The sequence below is a fragment of the Papio anubis genome, chromosome 4 (genome assembly GCF_008728515.1).
Source record: "Papio anubis isolate 15944 chromosome 4, Panubis1.0, whole genome shotgun sequence".
Classification (NCBI taxonomy): Eukaryota; Metazoa; Chordata; class Mammalia; order Primates; family Cercopithecidae; genus Papio; species Papio anubis.
Window position 1 is genome coordinate 103,493,000 of NC_044979.1, and position 22,058 is coordinate 103,515,057.

At 35.9% G+C, this 22,058-nt stretch overlaps 1 protein-coding gene across 12 annotated transcripts in view; it reads left to right on the forward strand.

Moving 5' to 3' along the window:
• The window catches only part of BBS9 (Bardet-Biedl syndrome 9), a 583,258-nt gene that overhangs the window by 332,377 nt on the left and 228,823 nt on the right, over positions 1-22,058 (forward strand). For all 12 annotated transcript variants that reach the window (XR_002520717.2, XM_021935217.2, XM_021935215.2 and 9 more), the window contains 2 exons: positions 13,553-13,725; positions 17,143-17,295. Coding sequence is in view for 11 of the 12 variants with exons in the window: in XM_021935217.2 (XP_021790909.1) it covers positions 13,553-13,725; positions 17,143-17,295 (326 nt within the window). In the remaining variant the exon portion in view is untranslated. The remainder of the gene's footprint in view (positions 1-13,552; positions 13,726-17,142; positions 17,296-22,058) is intronic.

Genomic DNA, 22,058 nt, shown 5'->3' on the forward strand with positions numbered 1-22,058 from the left:
AGCTATCTAAGGGAACTGATTTGGGAGGATCACTTAAGCTAGCAGGGAGGTTGAGGCTGCAGTGAGCTGAATGCACTTTTCTGCCTCTAACTAACGCACCCAACTGCTGCAGAGGTGAGACTCTGTCTCAAAAAGAAAATGAATGCTTACATTTGGGAAAAATATGCTAACAACATTTCACAAGAAAATATTATCACGATTAAATTGAAAATAACAGGGAAGTTCTAATTTTTTAAGATCAAATGTTTTTATAGTTGTTTTTATAATTAATATTGCAAAATATTTCTGCATGGATGTCTATAATTTTGAGTGATTCAGTATAATGGAATTTCAAATATGCTATTGTCTAAATATGTATATATTCTTATGCTGCTTTCCTAAGATCCAGATCCACATAATGACTTATTCCATAACAACAAACACTGCTACCTCTCTCTCCCCAGTCTCTTCTGCCCCTTTCTGCTTCTATACTTTTCTTGGTCTTGCCTCTCTCTAGTTCTGTTTTTATCTTTAGTCTCTATTTGTACATTGCCTTGTTCTACTTGCTTCTTAAATAATTTAGAAGAGTTTAAAAGTATCCAAAATATGAAAAGAGAAGATAAGTATTTCAAGAAAATAGAGAAAATCAGGGCAGGAAACTAATAAAGGTAGAAATAAGATTAATACTCAGAAATGCATACTGTATGATTAAAAAGGTGCTAGTCACCTAAAATAATAAGTAATCATTTAGTTTCCATTTTCAGAGTGTTCAAAATGTTAAATCTTTTGTTGAGAGATGCACACCCTTTACTGATGCTGAGTCAAAGATGAAATTTCCCTTATGAATATTCAAAAAGACAGTTCCTTCAATAATATCTCTATAGTTTATGTAATTATAAAGATTATGCTTATGTAATTATGGGAAACAAATTTCACAGAACTTTAGAAAATAATGATAAAACTCCATTTATGAAATATAAATCTGCCTGGGCCCAAATCATTGTGGTCTGAGCTGCAGCCTGATCTAAGGATAAATTTTGAGTATCTAGTTTTGCAAATTTTCATTTTCTAGTGTTTTTCAATAAGGATTGAGCAACTAATTTCAGTAACTCAGAATTGAGAAGTAGGATGAAGGAGGTGTGTATTTTGTTTTTAAAGGAACAATATTAGAACACGTTTGAATATTAATTTAAATGATTGAGTTCAGCGGGAGAGGTTGATGATCAGGAAAGAGAAGTGGATCATAATGAAGTCCTTGAGGAAGAGAGGGATGGGATGCAGAACCTAGCGGGAGGGGTTGAGGAATAGGCCTTTGTAACTTCTCTGTAACAGGAGGGATTGTATGTACATCTAGGGAGACTTCGTAGATTTGTTAGTGGAGAGATAAAGGAGCTTTGATGATGTATAAATTTGAACAAAAAATACTGTGAAAATAAGAAAGCAAACTCATGAGGGAAACAGGCATTGTGGAATCCCCGTCTAGAGTTTGAGATAGTACATTTTGAATTGAAACCAGCCATCCTTGTTAGGTGATTTTCCCTGGAAGTGATTTGTTTATCAGCATCTAAGCAACTGAAAACGGCTCAGATTTTAAAACAGAATTACAGATAAAATGTTTTTATGAGACTGATTATCATAATGGACTACTACAAATCTGAGATGGTAAGGAAATAAGTGAAGATTAGCAAAAACTGATACATGGTGAAAAATTAATGGGTTCACCTGATCAAAATTCTTGAAAGTTTGAGGAAGTAGAAGGAGTTATAGAGCAAATGAACTAGGTTAAAAAAAAAAAAAAGGTAGTGGTCAGAGAATGGATCAGATATTGAGAACAGGAGTTCAGAGAGATTGCAGATTCTGATAATGGCAAGCTCATCATTGGGGGAGTGGATTGCTAAAGTGGATAGAAGACTAATGGGGACAAGGATTTCAAGAAAATGAGGTATCACTTGATAAGGCACAGTGCCTCACGCCTGTAATCCTAGCACTTTGGGAGGCTGAGGCGGGTGGATTGCCTGAGGTCAGGAGTTTGAAACCAGCCTGGCCAGCATGGTGAAACCCTGTCTCTACTAAAAATACAAAAAAAGTTAGCCCGGCATGGTGGCAGGTGCCTGTAATCCCAGCTAATTGGGAAGCTGAGGCAGGAGAATTGCTTGAACCTGGGAGGCAGAAGTTGCAGTGAGCTGAGATTATGCCATTGCACTCCAGCCTGGGCAACAGGGTGAGACTCCATCTCAAAAAAAAAAAAAAAAAGAAAGAAAATGAGGTATCACAGTTGTGGATATTGAAAAGGCCTATTTGAATTGAGGTACGTTCCTTGTTTACCTAATTTATTGAGTTTTATTTTTTTAATCATGAAAGGACGTTGAATTTGTCAAATACTTTTTCTGCATCTATTGAAATAATCGTATGGTTTTTGCCCTTCATTCTGTTAATATGATGTATCATCCTTATTGATTTGCTTATGTTAAACCATCCTTGCATCCCTGGAATGAATCCCACTTGATCATAGTGAATGATCTTATTAATGTGCTGTGTTGAATTTGGTTTGCTAGTATTTTGTTGAGGATTTTTGCATCTTAGTTCATCAGGGATACTGACCTGCAGTTTTCTTCTTTTGTTATGTCCTTGTCTGATTTTGTTATCAGAATAATGTTGGCCTCATAGATTGAAATTTGAAAGCATTCCATTCTCTTTGATATATTGGAATAGTTTGAGTAGAATTGTTATTAGTTCTTCTTTAAATGTTTGATGGAATTCAGCAGTGAAGCCATCAAGTCCTGGGCTTTTCTTTGGTAGGAGACTTTGTAGAACTGATTCAGTCTTCTTACTTGTTATTGGTCTTTTCAGATTTTCTGTTTTTTCCTAGCATTTTCGTAACAGTTTAATGATTCCTTGTATTTCTATTGTATCAGATATAATTTCTACTTTTTCTTTTATTTGAGTCTTCCTTCTTTTTTTTTTTTTTAGTCTAAAGGTTTGTTTGATTTTGTTTATCTTTTCAAAAAACCAGCTCTTTGTTTTGTTGATCTTATGTGTTGTTTTGATGCTTAGCACAATGAATGAGAAAGCACACACTGTCTTTCTCTCTCCCTCTCAGACAAATCATTGTGAAATTTTAGAGTGCTAAGGAGCATATTCTTAAAGATTAGAAAGAAAAAAAACAAGTTACTCAAGGGATATGAATCAAGATGGCATTTAGTTTTTCATCAAAATTATTGGATGATAGATGACAATGCAGAAGTTTTCTCCAAGATTTCAACTTAGAATGCTGTGTCTTGCTAAGTTGAAAATCTGCAAAGAATGCTGAATAGACACATACTCTCAGTGTCACAAAGTAGGGTTAACCAATTGCAAATACAGGTCAAGCATCCCAAATCTAATAATTCAAAATCCAAAGTGCTCAAAAAGTTTGGAAGTTTGGAGCATTTTGGATTTTTGGATTTGGAATGCCTAATTGCTTAAGTATATAATACACATATCCCAAAATCTGAAAAAATCTGAAATCCAAAACACTTCTGGTCCTGAGCATTTTGAATAAAGTATACCTAATGTGTATCAAATTGGTATAGCCTCAGGTAGATGTTTGAAAAATGGAAAAGATAACTAATATATTGGATATTTCAATATCCTGAAAGATTTTTAACATGCTAGAGTGATTGAATTGAATAAAGTCAAGTTTAAAAGTCCTTTTTCTTAGTTGTTCATTTTGATTATTTCGCTTTCAGGTATAATAGAAGGATTACAGTCACATATGTGAAAAATTGTTGGGCCTTGAAATAGGATTTCTTTTGCATCTTCCAAAAGAAAGCATATGTGATCTTGAACTGTGTTATACAAAATACCTGGAGAAAAAGGAAATGGGAGTATTATTTTACTTCATCTTGGTAGACAATACATTTATTCCTTTTTCGTTCAGCAGACATGTTAGCTATAAACACTGTTGTGGCTCTTGTGGATCTCCTACACTAATGGGAGAGACAAACAGGTAAAGAGAACCAATAATAGAATGCTTGATGTGCTTATAGAAGCACTTTTTTAGTGCTGTTGTATCCCAAAGGGTTGAAACTCCATAGAAATTTTATTTGTAGAGGGTCTTAAGGAATGAGTAGGAGATTATCAGATGGAGGTCATTCTAGGAAAAGGGGAAAGTATATCCTGATGCTTGATAAAGCATGAGGTTTCAAAGGATCAGTGAATTTTCTTGTGTGCTGAAAGTTCATATGGTAGGGGCTCTGTGATAGTCCTTTAATGAGGTCAGGAAACTTAGGGACAAGTATAATGACCAAATCTAAGGTCAACTGATGCCCACCTCATGCCCCTGTGAATAGTTTAACTTACACAGTGATTCATCAATATAATATTACTGTTTATATTTATTTAAAAAATTCTTAGCAATATTATTAAGTGACAATGAGAATATTATATAAATCTAGCTTGGAAAAAGCCTGTTGAAAAGTAAGTATTAAGAAACCATCCTTAGTTTCTAATATTGAAGAGGCTGTATATTTAAAATACTAAACCTACTGAAAGTCTGGGCACGGTGGCTCACGACTGTAATCCCAGGACTTTGGGAGGCCGAGGTGGGTGGATCACCTGAGGCCGGGAGTTAGAAACCAGCCTGACCAACATCGAGAAACCTTGTCTCTACTAAAAATACAAAATTAGCTGGGCATGGTGATACATGCCTGTAATGCCAGCTACTCGGGAGGCTGAGGCAGGAGAATCGCTTGAACTTGGGAGGCGGAGGTTGCGGTGAACTGAGATCACGCCATTGCACTCCAGCCTGGGCAACAACAGCGAGACTCTGTCTCAAAAAAACAGAAAAAAAAAACAAAAAAAAAAAACAAAAAACCTACTGAAATAGTTTAAGTTATTTCCTCAACATTTTGGTTTAAAAATCATTCATCTGCTTTTCTGTCTCACGTTTCAAAATTTCCAAATAGCATGAATTGTATAGTTCACTGTTTATGATATGAATACAAACATTATATTGATGAACTTGAGATGTTCTGACACACATAAAGACTGATGTGATGCATTTTTGTACCTTCCTTAATTAAATATATTCTTTTCTCCATTTATAATAGAGTGTTATGGAAATTGTCTAGGCTCTGATCATCTAAATTTATTTTATTTGGAAACTGAAGTGGTTATTTCCACTGAACTGCTATTGCAAGATACAAAAGAAAAGAGATAAACAAATTGAATGCTCATTTTGACAGCTATTTTGATTACTAATATTTTAAGGGCTCATTTTAAAGTACAGGTTCTTTTATGTTATATTGTAAATCGAAAAATTCATTTCTCCATCCATGAAATATATACTCTGGAAAGTCTCCAGGGGTAGTATTAACCATCTTGGAGTACTAACACTGAGAAAATGTTTAGTAATCAAAATAATACTTTATAAATCTTGGACTCATTGATTCTTTGGATTTATGGTAATCTAACAAAAGTAAAAAATGTTGTTGTGTTTATAAATTCCAAGACTAATTGCAAATTTTTCTTTCTTTTTTTTTTTTTTTTGGAGACAGAGTCTTACTCTGTCACCAGGCTGGAGTACAGTCACGATCTTGGCTCAGTGCTGCCTCTGCCTCCCAGTTCAACTGATTCTCATGCCTCAGCCTCCTGAGTAGCTGGGACTTACAGGTGTGCGCCACCATGCCCAACTAATTTTTTGTATTTTAGTAAAGATGGGATTTCACCATGTTGCCCAGGCTGGTCTTGAACTCCTGAGCTTGGGCAATCTGCCTTTCTCAGCCTCCCAAAGTGCTGGGATTACAGGTGTGAGTCACTGCGCTCATCCTAATGGTGAATTTTTTATTCCAGAAAAATTGTTTTTTGTTTTTCTTTTGTATATGTTGATGAAAAAATAAGAAAGAAACAGAAACTAAAAATTTTAAGTTACTGAAAATGTCATACCTTTTTAAATGTTTATTAAGAGTTTTACATTAAAAAAAAACTTTTAGGTTCAGTGGTACATGTGCAGGTTTGTTGTATAAGTAAACTTGCGTAATGAGGGTTTGCTGTACAGATTATTTTTCTCACCCAGGTACTAAGCATAGTACCTGATAATTATTTTTTCCCGATTATCTCCTTCCTCCCACCCTCCACCCTGAGGTAGGACCTGGTGTGTCTTGTTTTTCTCCTTGTGTCCATGTGTTCTCATCATTTAGCTCTTACTTATAAGTGAGGATATGCAGTATTTGTTTTTTTGTTGTTATTGTTCCTGCATTAGTTTGCTAGGAATATTGGCCACCAGCTTCATTCATGTTTCTGCAAAGGACATGATCATGTTCTTTATTATGGCTGCATAGTATTCTATGATGTATCCCTACCACATTTCCATTATCCAGTCTATTGTCAATGGACATTTAGGTTGATCCTTTGCTATTGTGAATAATGCTGCAGTAAACTTATGTGTGCATGTATCTTTATGGTAGAATGATTTATGTTCCTTTTTGTGTATGCCCAGTGATGGGATTGCTGGGTCGAATGGCAGTTATGTTTTAGTTTTTTGAGGAATTGCCACACTGCTTTCCACAAGGGTTGAACTTAATTTATACCACTACCAGCAGTGTATAAGCATTCTTTCTTCTCTGCAATCTTGGTAGCCTCTGTTATTTTTTGACTTATTTTTAATATTAACACTTCTGACTGGTATGATGTGGTATATCATTTTGCCTGTGATTTGAATTTCTCTAATGATTAGTGATATTGAGTATTATTTCATATGCTTGTTGGCCATATGTATGTCTTCTTTGAAAAGTGTCTGTTCATATCCTTTGCTCACTTTTTAATGGGGTTGTTTTTTTCTGGTAAATTTGTTTAAGTTCCTTATAGATTCTGGATATTAAACTTTTTCCCAGTGCATAGTTTACAAATATTTTCTCTTATTTTGTAGGTCATCTGTATACACTGTTGATAATTTCTTTTGCTGTGCAGAAGCTCTTTGTTTAATTAGATAGCATTTGTCAATATTTGCTTTTGTTGCAATTGCTTTTGGTGTCTTTGTCATGAAATCTTTACCAATTCCTATGCCCAGAATGGTATTTTCTAGGTTTTCTTCCAGGATTTTTATAGATCTGGGTTTTACATTTAACTCTTTAACCCATCTTGTGTTGATTTTTGTATGTGGTGTAAGGAAGGAGTCCAGTTTCAATCTTTTGCATATTGTGAGCCAGTTATTCCGGCACCATTTGTGTGTTTTTGTCAGCTTTGTTGAAGATTAGATGGTTGAAGGTGTTCAGCATTATTTCTGGGCTCTCTCTTCTGTTCTGTTGGTTGACGTGTCTGGTTTTGTACCAGTATGATGCTGTTTTGTTTACTGTAGCCCTGTAATATAGTCTGAAGTAGGGCAATGTGGTGCTTCCAATTTTGTTCATTTTGCCTAGGATTACCTTGGCTATTTGTTATCTTGTTTTGTTCCATATGGATTTTAAAATAATTTTTTCTAGCTCTGTGAAGAATGTCATTGGTAGTTTAATAGGAATAGTATTGAATCTGTAAACCACTTTGGGTAGTATGGCCATTTCGATGATATTTTCTTCCTGTCCATGAGCATGGAATGTTTTTCCATTTGCTTGTGTCATCTCGATTTATCTGAGCAGTGTTTTTATAGATTCTTATTGTAGAGATCTTTCACCTCCCTTGTTAAGTGTATTTCTAGATATTTTATTCTTTCTGTGGTAATTATGAATGGGATTGTGTTCCTGATTCGGCTCTTGGCTTTATGTACAAAATCATTAGGAAAGTGAGGTGTAGACTCAAATTGATAGTTTAGATCCCAGCTCTAGCTTAAAATTCTTCTGAATGACTTTGGAAAAATTACATAACCATTAAAAAATTTATTAAATGGCCATAAAATAGTACTGTAATATTATATATGAATCCAAATGAAATAACCCCTAAAAAGCATATAATAATTTCCTGATGCATTGTAAGTGCTAGGTAAATTTTGGCTGGTGGTATTATTTTCATCCTTATTACCATTAGTACTATCACTGACATCGCCTTCTCAATGTGGCCTTTCCCGACCATAGCATCTCAAGAAAGGCCACCCATTTGTCTTTATTACAGCACCTTGGTTTCTGCATCGTAGTATTTTCATAGGTTCTGTTTCATATGTTATTCACTTGTTTATTTTCTGCCCTTCTGACTAGAATGAGAAATAGGATGATGTATGTGTTGTTCAGTATTGTCTCCCTAGCACTTATCACTCAGCAATATTTTTTGACTAAATGAATAGATACAGTGTTACCTTGAGTCTTATTTAAACTATAAACAAGAATTGTCTTCCATTACCTCTCTTTTATAAAGAGAATTTCAACCCTTTGATTTGTCACTTTCCTTTGAACCTGCTGCATGTGATGTTTCTCTGTTACTTTATCTTTAGAGAGGGAAGTCTTTGCCCAATATAGGGGATTGAGATGGGTCTTTCGGAGAGCTCACAGGCCCCTGTCGTGGTAATCCAAATTTTTATAAAAGGAGAAGAGAAAAGCTTAGACTTGTTCACATTTCATTTTGTTAGAGATTTTTTTTTTGTTTGTTTGTCAGGACAATAAAAGGAAGGAGCTCCATAGGCAGCTGAGGCAGGCACTTGACCTCGCTGGGGGAAGAGTTTGGGGCACAGCTGCTGCTTTTCTTGGTTAGCCCACAGCATCCCCCATTTTCTTTCATACAACACACATGCCCAGTGTAAGCTGTGAGTGAAGACTCAGCCTAGCAGTTTCACTGAGGTGTTGGAGTCGGTCCTAATTGGGTTTGTCTTTCCTCGTCAAGAACTCAGCTCTGGCCAGCTGAGCTTGGGCATACTATTGGCGTTCTGCTAAGAATCATGTCCATGTTTTTTCCCCAGTGATAAATTCTGATCAATTTTCAGACTAACTTATGGTGGATAGGCTTGCCTGGACGTACCTGAACATGCTTTGTTTCCAGATATTTTCGCAATACCTACATGGGTGATTTAACAGAAGCTGGTATAATGTCTTGTTATAGTGCAGCATAAAAACTGCTCACTCCATTTCAGACATACTACGTTCCTCCTCTGTGTTCTATAAACACATTTCTGCCTCAGTGCCTTTGTCCTTACAGTTCCTTTGTCTTGCAATGCTCTTCTCATAGATTTCCCCATGGCTTTCTCCTTTACTTCATTCAGGTACCTTTAATTATATATGTGTGTTTTTACTTCTGGGGCCAGATGATATAGTTCTTTTAAACATGTCATAATAATCCTAGTTGTTTATGTTTATCTTTTTTAAGATTTGTAATACATTTTCATTGAAAATTTATAGTTGAATGGAATAAATTCCTCTCTACAGCTTTATTTTATTTCATATATAAGGAATTTTATTCTTATTATATTTAGGCTAACCCCAAGTTTTTTCTATCTGCATGTGAAAGCTTATTCAGAATCCTTCTAGAAACTGAATGAATTGAATTTTCTTTGAAAAATTAGCACTGTGAAATTTCTGTAACAATTTACAGCTTTATTTGAAATGACAGTAAATTCTATGCTAAAGAAAACATTTTATTAAAGATACTTGTTTTGTATCTGCTATGTGAAAGTTACTTGATTAGCTAGGTGCTGTGTAGGTTCAAAGAAATGTATGATATCTCTGCCCTTTACAACAAATTGGGGAAAGTGATGAAAACAATAATGACAGTAACATTTATTGAGTGCTTAATATGTCAAACATTGTTTTAAGTGTTTTATTTAAAGGTACGTATATGTGAAAGGAAATGAGCATATTAAAGCAGAAGTCTCAAAATCTAGGAGTTGTAAAGGATCCTGTTTAACCTTACGAACCTGGTGGAAGCTTTTTAATGCTTTTGGCAGGTATTCATTCCTACAGGATCTCCATAGGAATTCACAAGATGGGCTCTGAGCTCCTGAAGGAGAAGCGGCACAAAGCCCACAAGAAGCTGCAGCTGAAGGACGAAGACTGTGAGCAGCTGTTCCTAGTGCAGGAGCTGGGGGAGCTGATGGCCAGCCTGTTTGAGGAAGCCCACAAGATGGTGTGGGAAGCCAACATGCAGTAGGCAGTGTCAGAAACACAGCTGCATGAGGAGGCCTGGGGAAAGATAGCCATGTTGCAGGCAGAGATGACAGCGTGAAGACACTGGTCATCATGTCCACACCAGCCTCTCCCAACTGCAAGCTCCACCTGCACCTGCTGAGCCCCATTAAGGGTGGGCCCCGCAAGCCCCACTGCCAACATAGGAGAACCAGCAGTGCCTTCTCCTTGACCTTGTGCCCCACTGTGAGACATGCCCTCCCCTTGGACAAGGAGGTGGATGTGACACTACTGGAAGAGTTCCAAGCCTGGAAGAAATTACCTACCCTGGACAAGACCTTTTCCTTGCTGCAAAGGGTGTAGTGGGAGGACATGGGCCCTGCCTGGACTTCACAGTGCAGAATCTCTTGCCACTGGTGTAGGCCTCTGTGGGGGACAACACACTCATCATCAAGACTGTGACTCTGCAGAAGCTGCCTATAGTGAGGGTAACTGTGGTCAGTTGTGGCAGTGCCAATATATATGTCTTGAGCAATTTGGCCCATACCTGCCACCACCACCACATCTGGCTTTGTGACTTTGAGAGCCACTACCACATCTCACTGTCTTCTCAGGCCAGGATCACTGCAGTGTGCAACTTTTTCGTCTACATCTGCTACAACCACAAGGCCTGGTACAACAGGATTTGAAGCCAGTGTTCTGGGAGATCACAAAGCTGTGAAAGAGATACAGCTGGCCAAACTCAGCTCCCCCTAGAAGCCTAGGATGTTACCTGGACCTAGATGTGGGCTGCCCGGGATGGACAGACACACATAAAGTTAAGGATCCTGGTACAGGATCTGAGACAGGTCTGTACCTCATGAAATGACCTTTTGTTCACACCAAGTTCTGCAACTCACAGGTGGACTTTCAAGAAAATACCAAAGACCAGGGAGTTCAGAGCCTGAAAAACACTTTCAATGGCAGTTTTTCCTGAGGCAGCTGTGAACATCTATCATTGTTGATATAGTTCTTATCATGAATTGTGTCCTTTGCATCTCTCTAGCTGTTGTCTAATTCTTCTGCTATGTGATAGTCCTTCCTATACTTGAAAATGGTAGTATATCTTCTTCGAGAGAAGTCCTGGCACCACTGTGGCATGGTTAGCCCTAATGATTGGTCCTGAATCAGTGATGGCAGAAGAGTGATGGCAGAAGCAGTGTTCAGTTTTCTGCTATTAGGCTCTCTTTCCAAGTCTCCTGGGAGCTCATTGAGGGCAGAAGCTCTTCTTCCCTTATTCCTGATTTTATCCCCAGCATCTTGCACTGAGTTATGTAAATGAATGAAAGTAAATAAATACAGTCTAGAGTTAATATGTTGGATCTCAAGCTTAGTGTGGGTAAGACTAGGTTTATATGGTACTTTATCATCATTATTCTCCAGTCTACCTCTCTACCCCTGCCCCGCCACAACTGTACTGTCTCTAAAGCATTAACACTACAGTGTCATTTTTTTAAAAAAGTAAGTATTTGGTGGCATTTATTTAAAAAAGTATTATCTTTGATTGAGGAAAACACTTAATCAGCATTATGGGCAGAACTCAGCATCCAGAATAAGACTGGGATGAAGGGAGGGGTGGTGAAGCTTCAAGGGGAATGGGGTATGACTTCAGCAGCAAAGACCAGTGTGTTTGCATGGATTGTGACAGGCATACCCAGTATATTTTATTCTTTATCATTGTAAAGGGGAATGACTGGGATGATAGGAGATATATTATTGAATTCTGGATGGAGATGACAAATTGAAGTCCTAATAACCAATCTGAAGAAGTAATTGCATTTATGAAATTTACCATGGTACCATGGGGAACATAAATAAATATTTTCTATGTCCATGTATCATGCTACTCTAGCAGGATCTTAGATTCCCTAAGCAAGAAGATTCAGTTCATCTTTGTACTCCCAGTGTGTCTCTTTATGACATCTGCATAATAGATGGTCAATAAGTGGTGAATTAAATGAAATAGAGGACTTAGTCCTAGATCTCAAAAAAAACATATAATTCCCAACCCAGTGTGGTGGCTCATACATGTAATCCAAGCACTTTGGGAGGCTGAGGCAGGTGGACCACGAGGTCAGGAGTTCGAGACCAGCCTGACCAATGTGGTGAAACCCCATCTCTACTAAAAATACAAAAATTAGCTGTATGTCATTGCGGGTACCTATAATCCCAGCTGCTCGGGAGGCTGAGGCATGAGAATCACTTGAACCAGGGAGCGGAGGTTGCAGTGAACCGAGATCATGCCACTGCACTCCAGCCTGGGCAACAGAGTGAGACCCTGTCTCAAAAAAAAAAAAAAAAAAAAGAAAAAAGAAAAAAAAAGTATATTAATTCTTTTAAAGGGAGCAAATGTAATAATCTTGGAAGTTATATAAGAATGCATGGTTTTAGGTAGTTAAGTGCCTAGTGAACTGTAGACATAGTAAGTCTCTATATAAATTCAGGAAGACACAATCTTATGAGGCAGTTAAGGTTAGTATCTAGTGTCCCAGTGCCTGCTCTTGTTACTAACTGGCTAGTAACACTGTTTCTCTCATAGGGCTGTTAGGGTTTAAATGAGAAAGTGAATGTAAAGTGCTTAAAATGTGGCTGGCGCAGATTGAGCTCCCATGGATATCAGAGAAATCAAGATTTGAGTAGATGAGATTAAAGCCAGGTCCTGATGAAGAAGTAGGATTTAGGCAGAAGGAGATGAACTATTAATTCTAGCACTGGCGTTTAATTGCTTTTAATCTTTGGCAAGTCTCTGAAACTCTCTGTGCTTTATTTTCCTTTGTATAAAAAGGGGCTATTGTAGTCACAGTTCTTGGTACACAGTTTGTGCCCAACAAATAATAGCTGTTGTTATCATAGGTATTATTACCACCTCTCTTAGCATCATTGTCACCGTTGTTGTCATCATTTTCAGGGTAGAGCATAGCTAGAAATTGGTCATCTTGGAGTAGTAGAGCTGAGGTCTCAGGGAATAAAGGGAAACAAGATTTATATTTAGAAAAGGGTCTGACTGCAAAGTTTCTCTTCAAATTAAAGAACTGTTAGAAAAATAGAAAACTTTGATCATGATTACCATGAATTATGCTGATTACAGTATCCAGGATATTGAATTTTATATAGAATACATTTTATTTTACTTTAATATTTTGAAATGATACTAATGATAACAAATTGTATTCTTGCAATGGCTGTTTTCTTTTTAAATACAGGCCTTTTTAAAGGATCCAAATTTGGGTGTTTTTATTGTACTGAAACCTGTTATAAGATACATAACAAAAAGGACCATACTTTACAGTTTGCCACTGTGACCACCTACTTTTGGAATTAGATTTGAAAGTGTTAAGTGGTTCATGCAGGGAGCAATGAAGCAGTGAAAGTGTTTTTGTAAAGCCAGTGGAATCATATCTTTGTTACAAAAATGAAATCTTTGAACTTTTAAAGTCAGGGTTATTGATAGTTCATGTAGCTTTATCTAGTAATTCTGTGTTACTAAGCGTTTTTATTTAATTTTTTTCTCTCAGAACGATATCGCATTCAGAGTGAACAATTTGAAGATCTTTGGCTCATAACCAATGAGCTTATTCTTCGCCTTCAAGAATATTTTGAAAAACAGGGAGTCAAAGATTTTGCATGTTCTTTTTCTGGATCTATGCCCCTTCAAGAATATTTTGAGTTGATTGATCATCATTTTGAGGTGTGTATAATCATAACCCACATAATCTATAATCCTCAAATACATGAAAGAGAAATAGATGCTATAGAAGAATTCTGTATACATGCCATTAGGCTATGTGCTTCTCGTTTTTCTTATGTGAATGGTGGATTTTGTGAATCCATTCCTGCCCACTTGCCCAGTTTGTGATCAATTACAGACATTTATAGAGTGGCTGCCTGGAGCTAACCATGTCGTCTGGCCTTGGAACAGAGCTGATTTAATTCTCCCACATGGAGACTTAACCCTTGACCCCAATAACCCAGTGTTAAAACTATTTGAGCTTATCAGAGACCATTTGGCTAACTGATTCTAGCAGGCCATAAATGAGGTGTGATTATAAAGTAAAGTGATTTTTCTTTTTCATTTTTAACAAGCATACCAGAACTTCTGCATCTGAATGAGGGTTAACACTTAAAATATTCCCCAGTATCTGGCACAGTGGGTGCTTGGTAAATGCTGAATGATTAACTGAATGAATCAATGAGATCTAACAGTAACTTTGTTGCTCTGAATGTTTTGCATTTCTTCTTTGGAAGTGCTTTCAGAGCCTGTGTTAGATTCTCTTGAGTATCTCAATGCTGACATGCCTTCATCTTTTGAAGACTGATTTGATGTTTGGGACTAGCCAAATACTTGTTTTGTGAGTGGATTTGACAGTGACAGTCATAGTTTTTTTTAAACGTCCCATGTATTAAAGTTGTCAGGCTCTACTTATATAGTCTATGAACAGACTCTTTAGGCAATACAAAAGGGGAATTTTGAGAGAATTTCGAACATTATCCAAGTAAGCATTGGTTCTTAGGGGGGACTACATTTCAGTGTAGGGGTGTGTGTGTGTGTGTGTGTGTGTGAGAGAGAGAGAGAGAGAATATTACCAGTCATATAATTTTTCAGTCAACCATTGAACATTCTAAAAGCATTGACTTTTCAGCTGTGAAGACTTCTTTAATGTAGTGTGAACATAAAAAGAAAATTTCAGGTGTATACAATTGAATTATGAATAATTATGTCATAATTCCTCATCTATGATGATAACTTGTGATGACACTATTTTCTAGGAACACATGCCTTTGGTCAAATTGTAGCACCAAAATTGACACAGTCTGTGAGAGTATTTTTAGGTATTATACGGAATGAGAATCTTTGCAGTTCTTTGGGATATATTTTAAGAAATTCTTGCTTCACTGTTGGAAACTGAAGTGTAGTGATTTGTGAAAGGGTCCACGGAAAGACTATACTAATTACATATTTGTAATATTTGAAATAGAGAATATTAGATATTACTGACTAATAAGTTTGACATATAATTTTCCCTTTTTACTTTGTGGCTAGTAAGTAACTCCCTGGAGTTTGTACATCAAGGGTGTGTCTTTTCTGAGGAGGGACTTAGAGAATATGGTGAACAACAGGCACTTTCATTTGTTACACACATAAATTAAGGGGGGCATGGTTATGCTTCTTTTGTTCTCTGTCTCCTTTCTCTGCTTTCAGCCATTAGTAAGATTTTAAACTTTGAATGCAGATGGGTTTTGGAATCCAAGCGTCCCTTGGAGTATAAACTTCATGAAGGCAGACATTTTTGTCTGTATTATTCATTGCTTTAATTTCTAGTGCCTGGACCAGGGTTTGGCTCTGGGGTCAATAAATATTTGTTCAGCATTGAAATTCTGACATGTGAAAACATTTCAATCACTGCTGCTTGGTTACACTTTCAAAGAAATGATAACCTGGTTGATAGTCTGAGTACTGAGAATATCTTTTTAATTTTTTGGTGTATCAAGAATTTAGGAAATAAATTATAGCAGTAAATTATACAGTTAGAAGAATGAATTATTGATAATTAGGTTAATGTTCTTTTAAAAACTTTATTTAAAAAGATTTTTATTACTTAATTTTTGGTATGTTTTTGCTCAAGGGAATATTCTTTGATTTAGTTAGCTACTGAGTGCTTCTAAAACAGATTTAAAAAAGTTAAAATTTCAAGTTACTTTTATTTCATATGTAATTGTAGAATGCATGCACTGAAAGGGTAAGGAATTTGGTTTGTAATCAGAAATGTAGTCTATGATATGTTTGATTTCTGAGCATTTTGAATATGATATTTATTTCAGCTAGTTTATTACTATTTTGCAAAGTTGAATTAGTGATTCACGTGATCTGATCTTATGAAGTGTCCCTTTTACCCTTTGACTTTGACTAGCTTTCTTTCATTTTAACAATATTAATTTAAATGAGATGGGTTACAGTGAAGAGAGTCATTTAGGATTCTAATTCCCCAGCCACTCAGTCTTTTCTTTGGAGGCAGTGTTTGGTGTCCAGTTTCTTGTATCTCTTTCTAGAAATATCCTATGCAGTCACAACTATGTTAATATATAGGTTTCTTTTTTTTAAATAAAAAATAATGGCAGCACATTATACATACTATTTTGTATCATTTTGCTTTGTTTCATTTATCGTCTTTGCACAGCATTGCATATCAGCACCTAGTAGTCTTGCAGAATAGTCTTCCTTCTTTAACCAGTTCCCCTATTGATGGGAATTTTGATTATTAATAATGTTTTACTGTGATAACAATAGATCAAACAATTTTGTAATGTATATCCTGATATATACATTACTGTCTGCAAGCGTATCTCTAGGATACATTACTAGCATTAGGATTGTTCAGTCAAATGCTATATGTTTAAGAGCTATTTGTATTAACTTTCATGTAAAACTTTGGCCATTTTTCTATTGGGTTGTTGCTGATTTCCTACTGATTGCTGTTGGATTGTGGTCTTTTTCTCATTGATTTGTAGATGCTTTCTAGATATGGGCATGACTTTGTCTCTGTAGTTATTGCTGTTACTTTTTGCAGTTTGCTATTTGTCTTATTTTCTTTATAATTTTTAAAAATCATGTAGAATTATATGTTTTTGTTTTTTTAGCTAGTAATTTATCAGGGGTGTGTTTGTGTGTTTGTGTGTGGATGTGGCTTTTAGCTTTTGACTTACACTAATAAAGGCCTTTCCTATACCAAGATTATTTTAAAAATTCTGATTTTCCTAGTGCTTTTACTGTGTCTAAACTTTTAATCTCTGCATTGCTTTTGCTGTAAAGAATGAGAAAAGTTTTCTATTTTTTCCCATGTGACCAATTATTGAAAAATACCTATTAAATGATCTGTTTTTCCTCCAGTGATACTGGATAACTTTTACAAAGTTTCCATTTGATCTGTTCCACTGTATCATCTGTGAATTAGTGACTCATGTACCAAATACCACATTGTTTTAATTCCCTTAATTCTATAATACATTTAAATTTCTTCATTACTCTTTTATATCATTGTGTATATTTTTTCTTTGAAGATGTTTTTTGTGTCCATTTAATCTCAGTTTAAGAAATTATTCATTGCAGTTACGGATAAATGGTGAAAAATTAGAAGAACTCTTATCTGAGAGAGCTGTACAATTTCGGGCCATTCAACGCCGACTATTAGCAAGATTCAAAGATAAAACCCCTGCCCCGCTTCAACACCTGGACACCTTGTTAGATGGAACCTACAAGCAGGTCAGTATAATATCAGTTACAGTTTTCTATTACTGGCTATAATTTTTTTGTCACCCTGGAGTCATGTACCAGAATATCCAAGATAAGGTACTCATTTCCAGGGCTTTAAGGAACATAAGCTTTAGAGGCAGAAAAACCTAGGTTCAGAGTCAAACTCTGCTGCTAATTGTGTCACCTTGGATAAATTACATGAGCACCATCAGTTTCCACATATTACCTCCCAGAGTTGTTGTGAGGATTTTTAATCTTTTATGTAAAGCAACAAGAACAATGCCAAGCACGTAATATGTGCTTGATAAATAGTAGCTGTTATGATTAGTATTATGAGACAGTTCTTGGTGCATTCCATAATTATTACCATAATTCTCCAACTGTCTTACCAAGCAACTGGCTCATACTTCTAGTATTATGTCAGTTGATATTTTGAGATGGAATTCTTAAGCAGCGTAGTTCAAAAAGTTCTAGTTTAAAACATATTTTTTCTTCTTCTTGATCACCTTCCATCCATAGTTTATCATTTGCATGGCTGGGTGATCTGGCTGTCACTCTTAAGGCACTGTCTCTCCAAAAACTATTCAAAATTATCATCTCTTGCTTAAAAATTATTTTTTAAATTTGAAAATAATTTTTAAAAATCATGAGAAGGCCCCTACCAGCTCTACTATAATGTCTTTGAATGATTATAATGAAGACTTTGACTGACTACATTGTGTATTCCTATATTTCTTCACAATGTTACTCTCCTGTTTCAAAGTCAGTGTTGCTGGTATGAATATTCTGCTCATTTTTTGAATTGAGGTTTTTAATTGAGATAATTCTATATTTCTGTGTAGTTGTAACAAATAATGCAGAGAGCTCTCATGTCTCCTTTAACTGCTTTCTTCCAATGGTAACATTTTGCAAAACTATGGTATAATACCATAAGCAGTATATTAATAAAATCCACAGGTCTTATTCTGACTTAAGGTACTCACTTATGTGGGTGTGTGTATTAAGTTGTATACAATTTATCACGTGTAGATTCAACATCTGTCACCACATTCTAGACGCTTCACCACAGGACTCCTTCATGTGGTCTTTTGTCACTACATTTCTGCCCTTTTCCCCTGCCCCACTCCATTCTGTTGATTTTGAAAGGACAAATCAGATTTTTGTTTTCAGAATTAATTTTCCTAGGGGACAGAAAAATAGCTTACTATGTTTTTGTTCATAATACATTTGTTTCTTAAAAATTTCTTGGTTAGACCAAGTGTGGTGGCTCACGCCTGTAATCCCAGCACTTTGGGAGGCCGAGGCGGGCGGATCACGAGGTCAGGACATCAAGACCATCTTGGCTAATATGGTGAAACACCGCCCCTACTGAAAATACAAAAAACTAGCTGGGCATGGTGGCAGGTGCCTGTAATCCTGGCTACTCGGGAGGCTGAGGCAGGGGAGTTGGTTGAACCCGGGAGGTGGAGGTTGCAGTGAGCCGAGATTGCACCATTGCATTTCAGCCTGGGTGACAGAGCAAGACTCCATCTAAAAAAAAAAAAATAAAAATCATGATTATTTGAAAATTAGCAACAAGTTAAAGGACAGACTGTAGTAGCAGTGGAATATTGGAAAGAACATTGGGCTTGGAATTCAAACACCGCAGTGTTGTTGCTTATTAGCTGTGTGGTTTCTGGCAATTCCCTTACCCTCCCAGAACTTCTGTTTTGTTCCATAAAATGGGATGACTACTCTTTTGTTACAAAGATTATATTCCATAATGTATGGAATTTACAAAATTTTTTCCACAAATATAGACTGCCAATTTTGTGTGTGTGTGTTGGGGTAATTATATGATTCTTCAGTCAGTAGGCACCAATGCCCTGTCTGTTCCACACCTCTTTTCCTCTTTAGTACTCTTTTTGTTTTGGTTTGTTTTCTATTTCTTTCCTTCTTTTCCTTTTCCTTTCTCCCATTTCTTTGTTCACTTCTCTGTCTCATTCTGAGGTCTACTGCCATACCTGCCTGCCATACTTGAGACTGAAGGTATCGTCAACCTTGTCTTTAATGATGTTGTATCTTTTTGTAGACACAATGGTGGGAGGGCATTTAAAGGAACTTGAAGAGGATGCTTGATTTAATACTTTCCAGATTTTCTATATAGTAAGACTTCATCTTTTATACATTTAAAGTGCAGAGGTTTTTATTTTTTCTGCTTAGCCTCAGGGTTGAGGTTTTCCATGATTTGTAATATTACAGACAAGACAATCAAAACCATGGGTTTTCACTTGAATGTATATTGTTAAGTCCCATTCCTTTTAGATTAACGAAAAGAATGAATAAGCATTTGAAGGAAAAATATGAGTACTATAAGGATTTTGACTTAATTTTTATGTACCTTGCCATTCAATTTTATTTTATATATATATATATATGTATTTGTAATAGATTAGGGTGAGGTGTTGATTGTTCAATAAGTTTCTTGAGCATAATAAAGTCTATTTTAATTCCATTTAGTCAATTTTTTAATGACATACTTAACACATGGATATAATTTCCCAAAGAAAATTATAACATTGTACATAATGCTAAATTTTCCATCTTGGTTCCTTATCATCTGCTTCGAAATGTAATCATTTTTACTGTTTTTGTTTCTTTCCACTCCTTTTTTTTGGCATATAGAAATGAAATATTGTTTCATCAGGCTAAAAAAAACTCCATAAAGAGTATCATACTATATGTATTAACCTAGCTCTCTTTTTTCTTTTTCTTCTAAAGTATGTACTGGAACTCTTTGCATATTAGTGCATAGATGTACTTCTCTATTTGGAACGGTTACATAATAGTTTATAATATAGACAGTCTGTATGTAGTATGGACAATCACAGTTTATTAAAGGACAGATCTTAATAATAGTTTTAATGCTGAGTCTAACATTGAGAAAAATCCCGTTTTGACAACTCTCCTGGGATCAAACAAGCATACCACATACCTTATTATCACATACCTTCTGTTTAGTGTTTTTCTTATCTTTATGCTTTGCCTACGTAGGGAGCATGATTTACATGATGGATTAGCCAAGCTCATGAAATAACAAGCCATGCTAGAGCCCATTCCTGTCCCTGTGGCATAACCCCATTGCATGACTTTACTGGATTTTAAAAGTGTTTTCCTAATGTACCACTTTAAAATTAGATCTGCTACCTGTTTGGAGGTTTTTTTTTCCTCCTGTGATGGGATCTTTTGATTTTTTGGCAAAGTGTTCTCTGTGAGTCACACACATACACAGGCACACATACACCAGCATACCCATACATACACATTACCTTACAGATACGTTGTACCAGATTGTAGCTCAACCAATAATATATGAAAATGCCTGCTTTCCTAGGTATTATTACTTATTTTCATCTTTACAATTTTTAACTGAAACAGTAATTTGATTGTTGTTTTACTTCTTACCTGTTTCGTTGCTTACCAGAGATGCTGCGTATTTTTCACATGTTAATTGGCAGTTTGTATTTCTTTTTTATGATTTACATATGTACACCTTTTGTTTAATATTCTATCATGTTCATCTTTTTCTTACCATTTTGTGCATATTAAGAGTGATAATCTTTGATCATACTTTCATCACGCATGTAAATACTTGGTACCTATTTACGTATATGATCTCTCATACATAAAAAATTTTACCAATTTGTCATTTGCCTGTTATTTTTTATTTGTAATGTATTTTTGACACATGAGGTTTAAAAAACATTTGCATAGTTAAATCTATCCATTTTTTTCCTTTAGGTTTCTCTGCCTAGGAAATCCTTCCCTATGCATGCCAAGAGTATATGAATATCAATTTTTAAATTATTCTAACATTTCTATGCTATGATTCTTTAAATATACTTTTTTTACTCCATCTGGAATTTATTATGCAATTTGGTGAGAATCTAATCTCCCTGCCAAAAATGGTGAGCTTGTTGTCTCAGCCCCTGCTTGTCATATATTCCATTCTTCTACTGAGCTAAAATGCTACCTGTATCATTTAACAGTTTTACTGTATAGCAAACCATCCCAAACCTTAGTGGCTTAAAACGACAATAAGTCATTATTGTTCCTGAGTCTCTGGATTAGCTTGGTAGTTCTGTTGATCTGGGTCATGCTTGACTGATCTTGGCTCACTTATGTGTCTCTGGTCAGCTGGTGGCTCAGCTCGGGACTGGATAGCTAGGACGTATTTACTCATGTATTTGGCAGATGGCTTGCAGTTAGCTGAAATAATTTGGCCACATGTCTCTCATGGTCCAGCAGGCTAGACTGGGCTTGTTCACATGGTGACTATATGTCCCAATGCACAAGCACTTTTGAAGCCTCTGTTTGTGTCATGTTTCTAGTGTTCCGTTGGCTTTGGTCAATTCAGATTAAAGAGGTGAGGATATAGACTTTGCCTCTTTGTTGAAGGAGTGGAGAATTGTGTACTTTTTTATAATCTTTCCTCCTTCTTTCAACATATATTAAATTAGCAAACTATTTTAAATGAACATTTCTTTTTGGAACTTTTCTAACCCTTGAATTTAGGTTTTCTATACTTAAAGATGTCTTTTCTTCTATACTTTTGACATTGAAATTTAAATTTTTGTTGTCATTAAAATCTTATTCACTCATAAGCTGTTTTGGTCTATGGACTCTGAAGATAATTTATCTGAAAATTAATTAGGTTTTTCAAGAGTCGTTTAAAGCAAACAGAGCAGGCTGGGTATGGTGACTCACGCCTGTAATCCCGAGACTTTGGGAGG